At 36.7% G+C, this 11,040-nt stretch overlaps 1 protein-coding gene and 2 long non-coding RNA genes across 4 annotated transcripts; 1 reads left to right on the top strand and 2 right to left on the bottom strand.

Annotated features, from left to right (window-relative positions):
- Positions 1-2,104: 2,104 nt before the first annotated feature.
- On the bottom strand, positions 2,105-5,544 carry LOC126766780 (uncharacterized). Of its 2 annotated transcripts, XR_007668958.1 has the most exons (6): positions 4,675-5,544; positions 4,481-4,614; positions 3,341-3,614; positions 2,997-3,256; positions 2,749-2,933; positions 2,105-2,695 (listed from the first exon to the last, which is right to left on the bottom strand). It is a non-coding gene; the product is annotated as an uncharacterized LOC126766780 (long non-coding RNA). The 2 variants fall into 2 exon arrangements; XR_007668957.1 differs by lacking the exons at positions 2,105-2,695; positions 2,749-2,933; positions 2,997-3,256; positions 3,341-3,614 and adding an exon at positions 3,965-4,427 and having other exon boundaries at positions 4,675-5,513.
- Positions 5,545-5,985: 441 nt separating this feature from the next.
- Positions 5,986-7,011, top strand: LOC126766778 (putative nuclease HARBI1). The gene is made up of 3 exons (XM_050484493.1): positions 5,986-6,318; positions 6,379-6,514; positions 6,568-7,011. Exons 1-3 carry the CDS (start codon positions 6,313-6,315, stop codon positions 6,978-6,980), a joined length of 555 nt encoding a protein of 184 aa, XP_050340450.1. The 5' UTR covers positions 5,986-6,312; the 3' UTR covers positions 6,981-7,011.
- On the bottom strand, positions 6,939-10,799 carry LOC126766779 (uncharacterized). The gene is made up of 3 exons (XR_007668956.1): positions 10,691-10,799; positions 7,363-9,949; positions 6,939-7,298 (listed from the first exon to the last, which is right to left on the bottom strand). It is a non-coding gene; the product is annotated as an uncharacterized LOC126766779 (long non-coding RNA).
- Between the last annotated feature and the right edge of the window lie 241 nt (positions 10,800-11,040).

Here is an 11,040-nt window from a genome sequence, read left to right as displayed (position 1 = left end):
TGAGAAAACAATAGGTTTATTAAAATCAGTATTTCGTTGCCTTTGCAGTGAACGAGGACTACATTACGCACCATATAAAGCAGCGCGTATTGTTAATTTCTGCTGTGCATTGCATAATATTCGTTTGCATTTTAATTCTAACGAAAATTTTAATGAGCCACACCTGGATATATCTGAAAATGAATATTCAAACAATGATGACAATGATTTAAATGATATGCCTACCGACGAAGCAAATAGAATAAGAGAAACTTTTTTAGATATGTTTTAGTATAAGTTCATATATAACTAAATATGTTGAGTTCATTTTTATTAAAACTACAGTGTCTCACAGCCAAAATGATGCAGCACTGATATGTAGTAGCACTTGACAAAAAAAACAATTTCATCTTAAAAAAATGAAAAATTTAGCTATTTTGTTATTTGATATAAGCATGTATTTTCTTGTAAAACACAAAATCAACTCAAATTTAAATTTTTTCGGAAACGGTTAGCAAAAATTCACACACTTGCAGAAAATCAAGCTCACAGCGAAAGTGATGCACTGAAGTTTACCGTTAGTGGCGACGGCTTGGCGGGAATTTCCGAATGTCAGCTATTATGTAACATTAAAATAACTGAATTAGAAACAATATTTGATAGTTTTTGCATTCAAGTGTCGACATTTACACAGTGCAGATCAAAATGGGTCGTCAAACAACAGTTGAAGTGCGCGAATTAGTTTTAAAACATTATAAAGATGGCAAAACCCAACGAAAAATCGCAGAAGCAGTGAAATTGAGCCACGGAACTGTTCAACATATCATTGAACGCTACATTCGTGAAAATCGTGTAGAAAATAAAACTAAAAAGGCCCATAATAAAATTTTTAATGAAGTTGATTCTCGTTGGATAGTTCGGAAAATGCGGGAAAACCCTCATTTAAGTGCTCCAGCATTGACAAATGATGTGGAAAAATATCTCGGAAAGAAGTGCCACCCGGAAACCGTGCGAAGAATCCTTAGGGAAGCCGACTTCAATGGACGCACAGCTCGTAATAAGCCATATATCAGCGCAAAAAATCGAAGTGCACGACTAAAATTTGCTAAAGAGCATTTATATAAGGATGAAAGCTTCTGGACTAGCGTAATTTTTGCAGATGAAAGTAAATTCAACCTTTTTCGATCAGATGGTAAGAGCTACGTATGGAGAAAGCCAAATACAGAGCTTCATCCACAGAATTTGCGGAGCACTGTAAAACACGGTGGAGGGCATGTAATGGTGTGGGGTTGCATGTCCTCTGCTGGTGTTGGAAATTTGGCTTTCATTGCCAGTACTATGGATAAAACTATGTATTTGAATATCTTAAAAGCAAATTTGTTACAAAGTGCCTCAAAATTAAATATTAGAGAAGGTTTTCGATTCTACCAGCACAACGATCCAAAGCATAAATCAGGCGTTGTCAAAAGTTGGCTTATTTGGAACTGCCCACATGTGGTACAACCGCCAGCACAATCTCCAGATATAAATGTTATTGAGAATCTGTGGTCAGTTTTGGAGCGAGAGATTCCAAAATATGAAATTCGAAATCAGGCTGATCTGAAAACTGCTGTGGAAGCTGAATGGAACAAAATATCCACAAACTACGCAAACAAATTGGTAGAATCGATGCCTAGGCGCATGAAAGCTGTCATAGATAACAAAGGTTATCCTACGAAGTATTGATCAACCGAAAATTTAAGTTTTGTTAAAAAAAAATCTATTTATTTATTTATGTATTTGCTTATTTAGAGATTGCATCATTTTCGCTGTGAGGTAAAATTTAAGGCTGAATTCGTTTTTTTTTGATTTTATTAAATGAAATAAGTGTAAAATGTGAGTTTTAAAAATAATATTTAAAAAAATACATCTGCCACTAATAATTGGCACTCATAAACAAACAAGTTTTGGCTTTTTATTTTTTATTAAGCATGCTTTAAAATTTCTCAGATGGCTGCATCATTTTGGCTGTGATCCACTGTAAGTTAAAACGTAAAAATTCATTAAAATGTAAATATTTTGAATTAATAATAAAAACTTATGGATTATTTAAATGTTCAAGTTCCAGTTCTAGAATTTTTTTTGGTTTCCAATTTATCAAAGGCTATTTTTTCCATGACAGCATTATGTCGCTTCATTTCTTTCAATTTATCCTTCTCATTTTCACTTAGTTTCCTAAGCCACCTGTTTGTGTCGGACTTTCTTGGATATAGTCTTTTTGATGTTTAAAGAGCGTGGCTAACAATTTAAATACATTTTCCTCCATCTTTTTTTGAATATTTATTTGTTCTGTAAGAAGACCCATTTTGTTTATTTTACTCTTTTTATGTGGGGTACAGAACACATCAGCATCTGCATTAGATTCTATGGTCTGGCCAGGAGTCATATATGACGTTTCAATCAAGTCAATGTCAGGCTGGGAATAAATTGACTCAACCGGTCTTTTGCGGGGAGTACTTGTTGTTGGTATTTCTTCCGGAATATTTTCTTTTGAGCATCCAAAACTTGTAATGCCCTTTAATCCCTCCGCTGATGCATTGAGTGATAGAATAACACTCACTTCCTCTTCCAGTGCACTTAAAGAAATTTGGCTGAAGGGCCCACCTCCTGTTCCTGAAATTTGCTTTGCATTTTTGACCATTTTTTTCTTCGTCGCAAACTTGAAATCTGTCCAAACCTATAACTTAGGTAGCTTAATTCCGATAATATACAAATGGTGATTTTTCATACCTTCTTCCATTCAGTTCTGTCCTTGATTGGGGGATCTACTGCGTTTAATTTGTTTGAAATTTCTTCCCAAAAATGATTCAATTCGCCTGGTGCTCTTTGCGAAAATCCTTTCGCTATGTCGGGGTGCAGCTTCATTTCACTTACTTCAAATTTTTTTTTTGTTGGTGTGTTTTTGTCTCTTATCTCTAAAATATCAATTTAAAATATAAATGATTGCGTCATTAGCAATTGTTTTTAAAAATACTTACAAATTATCCATTTTTGTAAGAATTCCGCAACGCACTCACCAACGGATTGATTTCGACACAAATTTTCGATATTGCGGTAGCAATGATTTGAAATTAGCGACATCTATGTGCCGCGGAAAGCATTTTATCAAGTCGGTAAGTGAGTTCACTTCGATCGAAAATTTTATTTTCGATACGGTTTCAATGATTTCAACGCAAATTTTTTCGATCATCTCGAACCATATTTCGATCGAAACGGATTCAATGATTAGGCCCATTAACTAAAAATAAAATTTTTTTATTAGGTGTGGGTTCACTATAAGGCAAATCTAAAGAAAAAACTTGCCAACAACAGGAATAACTACCTTGCGACTGGTGGTGGACCGTCGCAAGAGCAGTCGCTGAGCCCAGTGGAAGAGAGCGTGGCCCAGCTTATTCAATTAAGGGAAGCAGTTGCACCAAGTGGGCAAGCATTTGGTGTGGAGAATATACCTCCTACTGTCGCCGATATGTCCCTTGAACGTTTGCCATTGTCCACTCCAGTTATGCAGGAACGCCCGACTCCTTCCAGGAGAGTTCAGTTAAGGAGGGCGAACAATTGCATGGAGTCCAAAAGGCTGCAACTCCTTTCAACCCAGGCTGAAACGCAATAGCAAATTTACAAAAAAATTGGATAGTTGGAGAAAACTGAACATACTTAAATCTTATACTCTCCAAAAAGAAGCTTTAGATTAAAAAAAAGAAAAATGGAGATATACGAAAGGAAAGCAAACGAGGCGCATGAACTCCATGCACTTAAAATTGAGGTGCAGCGCCTCAAAATTGCTAAATTAAAATCTTCGCAAAGATTTTAATTTTTTTTGGTTATTTAACGCACGAAGCAACATTTTTTTATTTTGTTTTTAATTATTCTGGAATGAAGTGATATTTTATATTTGTAACTATGTACCATAGTTTAAATTTACTTTAAAAATGAAGTGATATTTTTATTTAATGAATTGATTTAAATAACATTTAAATAAATGAATTAATAAATAGCACATTAGAAAGAATAAATGAAATTTAATATTTTAATTATTTAGAGGGAAGTCATAATATAATTGCGAATTATTCGAGCCGTATCCTCTTCTACTCTTTCTATGTACAAAACATCATTGGTCATTGTAGTATTTGAAGTAGATGGTATTTCTTCCGGAGCTTCCACTTGAAAGTGTTGGCAAATATTGTGCAATGCGCAACAAGCATTTACAATTTGCGTAGCCTTTTCAGGAGTGTAATGTAAACCTCGTACAGATAAAAGACATCGAAATCTACTCTTGAGTACACCAATTGTCCGCTCTACAATATTACGGGCCTTTGAGTGTACTGTATTGTAGCGTGCTTGGGGTGAAGAAGCTTCCGCCAAGCGAAAAGGCGTCATTAAAAATTTGTGCAGAGGATAGCCAGCGTCGCCTGAGAAATTACATTACTCCACTTATTTAGCAACAAATACGACAAAGTCTTACCCAAGATCCAAGTGTTATTCTATATGTTGTTCTGTAAATGCACTTTCAAATCGCTAACATTGAAAACAAAAGAGTCATAATTTGCGCCTGTATGCCTAGCATCCACATACCGAATACATTTTATAATCACAAAGCTAAAAAATTTAAGAAATTATAACATTTTGTTTCTAATATAATTCAGATTTTATGCATACAATCATCACGTTTAAACTGTAGTAGCCCTTTCTGTTAAGATAAAGATGTTGCACTTCTTTTCTTGGTGAAATTATGCGAACATGAGTCCCGTCGATGCAACCAACTACTTCCGGGAAAGCACTTTTTGAATAAAATGAAACTTTTGAAGCGTTTTGCTCCTCCTCAGTCATTTGAATTTTAATCCATTGGGCACAAATACGTTGTTCAATTATATTTAGAACCTCTTTAATTACCAAAGATATCGTAGGTTGCGCCAACCCAATGTTAAAATCATTTCCACTGCATTTTTGATAACCACCGTCAGCAAGGAAACGCAGAGTTGCGCATAATTTTAATATAGGAGGTATGGCCGTTCCTCGCACACGTCTGTGGAAATGTTCCTTCATCTCATTCAGAAAAAAAAAATGCTTCTTTATTTAATCGAAAATAACTTATGAATCTGCAACAAATATTATTAAAAAGCCACTCAATTGTGAAAAAACTATGGCTTACTTTGCATTTGGAAGCTCCAACGGATTTGAGTGATCACGAAGGCTTTTTCGTATACGTAGCACATCAATTTTGCCCCCAATATTTTCGTCATTGTAATATAAATCAAAACTTATATCCATTTTTTATTTATTTTAGTGTTTGTTCACTTTTTCGCGAGCGACAACTGAATTCAATTGTTTAAATATGTCGTTTACAAAATTTTAGCTCTTTCACTATCTGTCAAAATTCCCTTTCTTAGGTTGGCAACGCCAATCATACTTCGACTGAACTTAGTTGAAGTTTGCAAATACCGAAAAAGAGTTTGGTTGATCTGAAGTTGAATTGCCTTACGCCCCTATTGCGATTTTCAACCCGACTTGGTCGAATTGAAGTTAAGGCAACTCAACTTCAGATCAATCAAACTCTTTTTCGGTATTGCGAACTTCAACTAAGTTCAGTCGAAGTATGATTGGCGTTGCCAACCTAAGAAAGGGAAATTTGACAGATAGTGAAACAGCTAAAATTTTGTAAACGACATATTTAAACAATTGAATTCAGTTGTCGCTCGCGACAATTTATATTACAATGACGAAAATACTGGGGGCAAAATTAATGTGCTACGTATGCGAAAAAGCCTTCGTGATCACTCAAATCCATTGGAGCTTCCAAATGCAAAGTAAGCCATAGTTTTTTCACAATTGAATTGCTTTTTAATAATGTTTGTTGCAGATTCATAAGTTATTTTCGATTAAATAAAGAAGCATTTTGTTTTTTACTGAATGAGATGAAGGAACATTTCCACAAACGTGTGCGAGGAACGGCCATACCTCCTATATATTAAAATTATGCGCAACTCTGCGTTTCCTTGCTGACGGTGGTTATCAAAAATGCAGTGGAAATGATTTTAACATTGGGTTGGCGCAAGCTACGATATCTTTAGTAATTAAAGAGGTTCTAAATATAATTGAACAACGTATTTGTGCCCAATGGATTAAAATTCAAATGACTGAGGAGGAGCAAAACGCTTCAAAAGTTTCATTTTATTCAAAAAGTGCTTTCCGGGAGTAGTTGGTTGCATCGACGGAACTCATGTTCGCATAATTTCACTAAGAAGAGAAGTGCAACATCTTTATCTTAACAGAAAGGGCTACTACAGTTTAAACGTGATGATTGTATGTATAAAATCTGAATTATATTAGAAACAAAATGGTATAATTTCTTAAAATTTTTAGCTTTGTGTTTATAAAATGTCTATTCGGTATGTGGATGCTAGGCATGCAGGCGCAAATCATGACTCTTTTGTTTTCAATGTTAGCGATTTGAAAGTGCATTTACAGAAAAACATACAGAATAACACTTGGATCTTGGGTAAGACTTTGTCGTATTTATTGATAAATAATTAGAGTAATGTAATTTCTTAGGCGACGCTGGCTATCCTCTGCACAAATTTTTAATGACGCCTTATCGCTTGGCGGAAGCTTCTTCACCCCAAGCACGCTACAATACAGCACACTCAAAGGCCCGGAATATTGTAGAGCGGACAATTGGTGTACTCAAGAGTAGATTTCGATTTCTTTTATCTGTACGACGTTTACATTACACTCCCGAAAAGGCTACGCAAATTGTGAATGCTTGTTGCGCATTGCACAATATTTGCCAACACTTTCAAGTGGAATCTCCGGAAGAAATACCATCTACTTCACATACTACAATGACCAATGATATTTTGGACATAGAAAGAGAAGAAGAGGATACGGCTCGAATAATTCGCAATAATTCATTCAAATATTCATTTATTATTTCTAATGTGCTATTTATTCAGGCATATATTTAAATTTTATTTAAATAAATTCATTAAATAACAATATCACTTCATTTTTTAAGGTAAACTTAAACTATGGTACAAAAATATAAAATATCACTTCATTCCAGAATTATTAAAAATAAAATAAAAAAAATATTACTTTGTGTCTTAAATAACCAAAAAAAATTAAAATCTTTGCGAAGATTTTAATTTACCAATTTTGAGGCGCTGCACCTCAATTTGAATTTATTGTTTCCAAATGGTGGCTTTCCTCTTCCTACTTCTGGAAGCTTCTCCATTAACTCCACCAATTTTTCGAATTGGTTTTTTGTTGCAACTTTATTTCTTCTAAAAATTTATAAAAAAATATTAATTAAAATTAATTTAACATTAATTAAAATAGTTATTTTACCCGTCCTCCATTTTTCTTTAATATTTTTTTGTATTTCACTGCACGAATGTTGAACTTCAACTGCTATTAAGCAGTTGAAGTTTATTTATATACTAGTCAACCCCACTTGTACAGAGTTGAAAACCGCAATACCAAAAAAAGTTGAAGTTAGATCATACTTCAACCGCAATTTTTTTGACGGATTGAGTTGAAGTTGGCAATACCGAATTTTTAAACTTCGACTGAAATGCAGTTGGGTTGAAAACCGCAATAGGGGCATTAACTTCAATTCGACCAAGTCGGGTTGAAAACCGCAATAGGGGCATTCGATACGGTTTCAGTGATTTCAACATAATTCAAAATCAAAATTTCCAGCAATTCCCACAACAGTCGGTTCAACGCACCGGAATTGACACGAGTTTTATCCGGCCATCCATATTGTTATTGCGGAGATCTAACCCCGTTTAGATTGGTAAGTCTTAGCGTAAGCTTGTCGTCACTGGAGCAACGCCTTGCAGCAAGGATCTTCTGAGTTGTGCAGGCTTCAACGTTTTACGTAAAGATCTTGAGTAAGGCCTAGCCTTCATACTGTACAACACCGCGCAATATCGTCTTATCGAATGCCTCTTTTTTAAGGTTTCGACTGCTGACGACTTCCGAAAGCCGACACCTGCCACAGCATCGACTTTCGTCTACGATTGAAAGCAACAGCAAATCAGAAGCAAGAAAACGAGAAGCGGGGCCTGCTGATGATTTTTGCTTTTCGTTGCTTTCATGATTTTGGCCAATGCTTCGACTGCGACTTCTTCTTCTTCTTCTTCTTAATTGGCGTAGACACCACTTACGCGATTATAGCCGAGTTAACAACAGCGCGCCAGTCGTTTCTTCTTTTCGCTACGTGGCGCCAATTGGATATTCGAAGCGAAGTCAGGTCCTTCTCCACTTGGTCCTTCCAACGGGGTGGAGGTCTTCCTCTTCCTCTGCTTCCCCCGGCGGGTATTGCGTCGAATACTTTCAGAGCTGGAGTGTTTTCATCCATCCGGACAACATGACCTAGCCAGCGTAGCCGCTGTCTTTTAATTCGCTGAACTATGTCGATGTCGTCGTATATCTCGTACAGCTCATCGTTCCATCGAATGCGATATTCGCCGTGGCCAATGCGCAAAGGACCATAAATCTTTCGCAGAATTTTTCTCTCGAAAACTCGTAACGTCGACTCATCGGTTGTTGTCATCGCCCAAGCCTCTGCACCATACAGCAGACCGGGAGTTATGAGCGACTTATAGAGTTTGGTTTTTGTTCGTCGAGAGAGGACTTTACTTTTCAATTGCCTACTCAGTCCGAAGTAGCACCTATTGGCAAGAGCAATCCTGCGTTGGATTTCCAGGCTGACATTGTTGGTGGTGTTACTGCTGGTTCCTAAATAGACGAAATTATCTACAACTTCAAAGTTATGACTGTCAACAGTGACGTGAGAGCCAAGTCGCGACTGCGACGACTGTTTGTTTGATGACAGGAGATATTTCGTTCTGCCCTCGTTCACTGCCAGACCCATTTTCTGTGCTGCGACTGCGACTTCTGATTTTTACAAAAGCAGAAGCAAAAGTAATTGCTTATTTTAGAATGTTGCACACAGTCGAAGCACCGAATAGCTTATATTTTGCGACTTCTGCTAATTCGACTGCAGTTTTTTAAACACTGCCATGAACTACCTGAGAGGTCGTCAATAATCCGTACTATTTCGAGGTAAAAAAAATTACAATAATTAAACAAGGGTTTCGCAGGGTGGTGTCCTCTCCCTGCCATTGCTTAACTTTTACATCTCGAAACTACCGCAACCAACAGAGGGGTTTTCTACCAATTTGTACGCTGATGATTTCAAGTTATTGACGTCAGGAATGAATGAACGAATGGAGTCGATGGCATGTGTCCAAAGGCAATGGCTATCTCTCCGACCTTTCTCTCCTCGGAGCCTCAACAATATCCTCAAGTCCCTAGCGAGCAGCACATGAGGAAAGAACAAAGAAACGTAGTTAGCAACTGACAAGACAATCGCCGGTTATTAACTATGCCGCACCAATATAGTCGCCTGTATGCAGTGAAACGCAGACGAGGAAGCTCCAAACTTGTCAGAACACTGCACTCCGAACTACGACATGATGCCTCTTGATGTCTCTTATCAAACACCTGTGGACACCCGTTTGCTCCCAGTTAAGGAGCATAATGAACTCCTTTCCAAGCAGTTCCTGCTGGTGTGCTTTCGCAGAAATCATCTCTTCAATCACCTGCATTGGGCGGAATCGACTCCTAGGAGCATCAACAGACTAGACTTCGGTCGCAACTAACTTCTGACAAGCACTGACCGTCATTCACAGTGGAGCCAGAAACCAGGGACTAGTGAATACGGATTTTTAGATGTAATTACAAAGCTTGTCGCGAAATAGAAAAATATGATGTGTGGCATTTTGTTTCTCTCTGCACGCTACTTCCGTGAAAGTAGGACTTTAACCTCGGAGTCAACCACATCACTAGGAAGGCAAATTCAAATTGTAGTTACAAATGTAGTCAAGCCAATCAAAAAATACTGGTCTTGATGAAAGTGAATTTCCTGCAAAGACAAAGAAGATAATATTTATAATTACTGAAAGAAAACTAAGCAGAAGATATAGGATTAGTACATGAGTTCAGCTTTTTAACCCTAAGTTGGAATTGTCTATAAATGCTTATTTATATACATACTAAATACTAAAAACGAGGATAGAGTCATGTGTAGATCTCTGATTTCCATTCACTTGGGAGTGGCCAGAAACAATTATTTATATGGCTCAAGCAGCTCATCCTCTGGGTAGTTAAAAAACATCCGTTTGAAGGCGAGCTAAAGTAAGAAGGCGAACCATCCTACCCCAGGGTTGTGCGCTGGGTTTGGGAATCGCCTCGTAAAAAAACGCCCCCAATGACAAAAAAGCAACTGCTTCAGAAGAGAAACCCTCCTTTTGATGACAACCATGACAAACGGATCAAGGACAACATTACTACTATCTAGAAGAATTTTTTTGTCGTTATTAGCCAATGTGGAATCTTCAGCTAAATTTAGGGTACTTTCAAAAAGATCCAAAAAGAAACTAGATTTCTATCTTTTATTGTCGGTTTTAGATACACAAAGTACAATTCCCTTTTTCTACCGGGTAAATATTTAACCGACAAGTTTCAAAGTACTTCACAAGTATAGCTCATAGTATCCACAGTAGTATGCTGATGTGAATATTTCTAAACTTCCTTCATTTGCCAAACACCTTTTATAATAGAAATAGTTATGTAAATGATTAATTCATGGACTTTAATTACTTACATAAAGATAATCGCTGACGAGTTGTTGTCGTTGGAGTGGCAAAAAACATTTCTGGACAAATTTCGTAGAGGTGTCGAGTTGAGACAGTCCTTGGACGGATTAAAATCCGTGTCCGTAACGTATATTTATAGAGAAGGTCCATCTACAACGGACATTTTGAGAGTACAAATTAAGTAAACTGTTTGTTTTGTTTCGCTAACAAAATGCGATGAGCGTGTTTCACCACAGCTAGCTAAGAAGGAGAAATCTTAACAGTGGCGCGTGAACAGAGCTGAGTATTTAATGAAAATTATGCTCAGAAATATACATTGCTTTTACAGACGTATGTTGGCCTTTTGGCTTATATTTTT

The sequence above is a fragment of the Bactrocera neohumeralis genome, unplaced genomic scaffold, assembly GCF_024586455.1.
Source record: "Bactrocera neohumeralis isolate Rockhampton unplaced genomic scaffold, APGP_CSIRO_Bneo_wtdbg2-racon-allhic-juicebox.fasta_v2 ctg2519, whole genome shotgun sequence".
Classification (NCBI taxonomy): Eukaryota; Metazoa; Arthropoda; class Insecta; order Diptera; family Tephritidae; genus Bactrocera; species Bactrocera neohumeralis.
The sequence above is the reverse complement of the archived record's forward strand: the minus strand, read 5'-3'. Positions and strand labels throughout refer to the sequence as shown.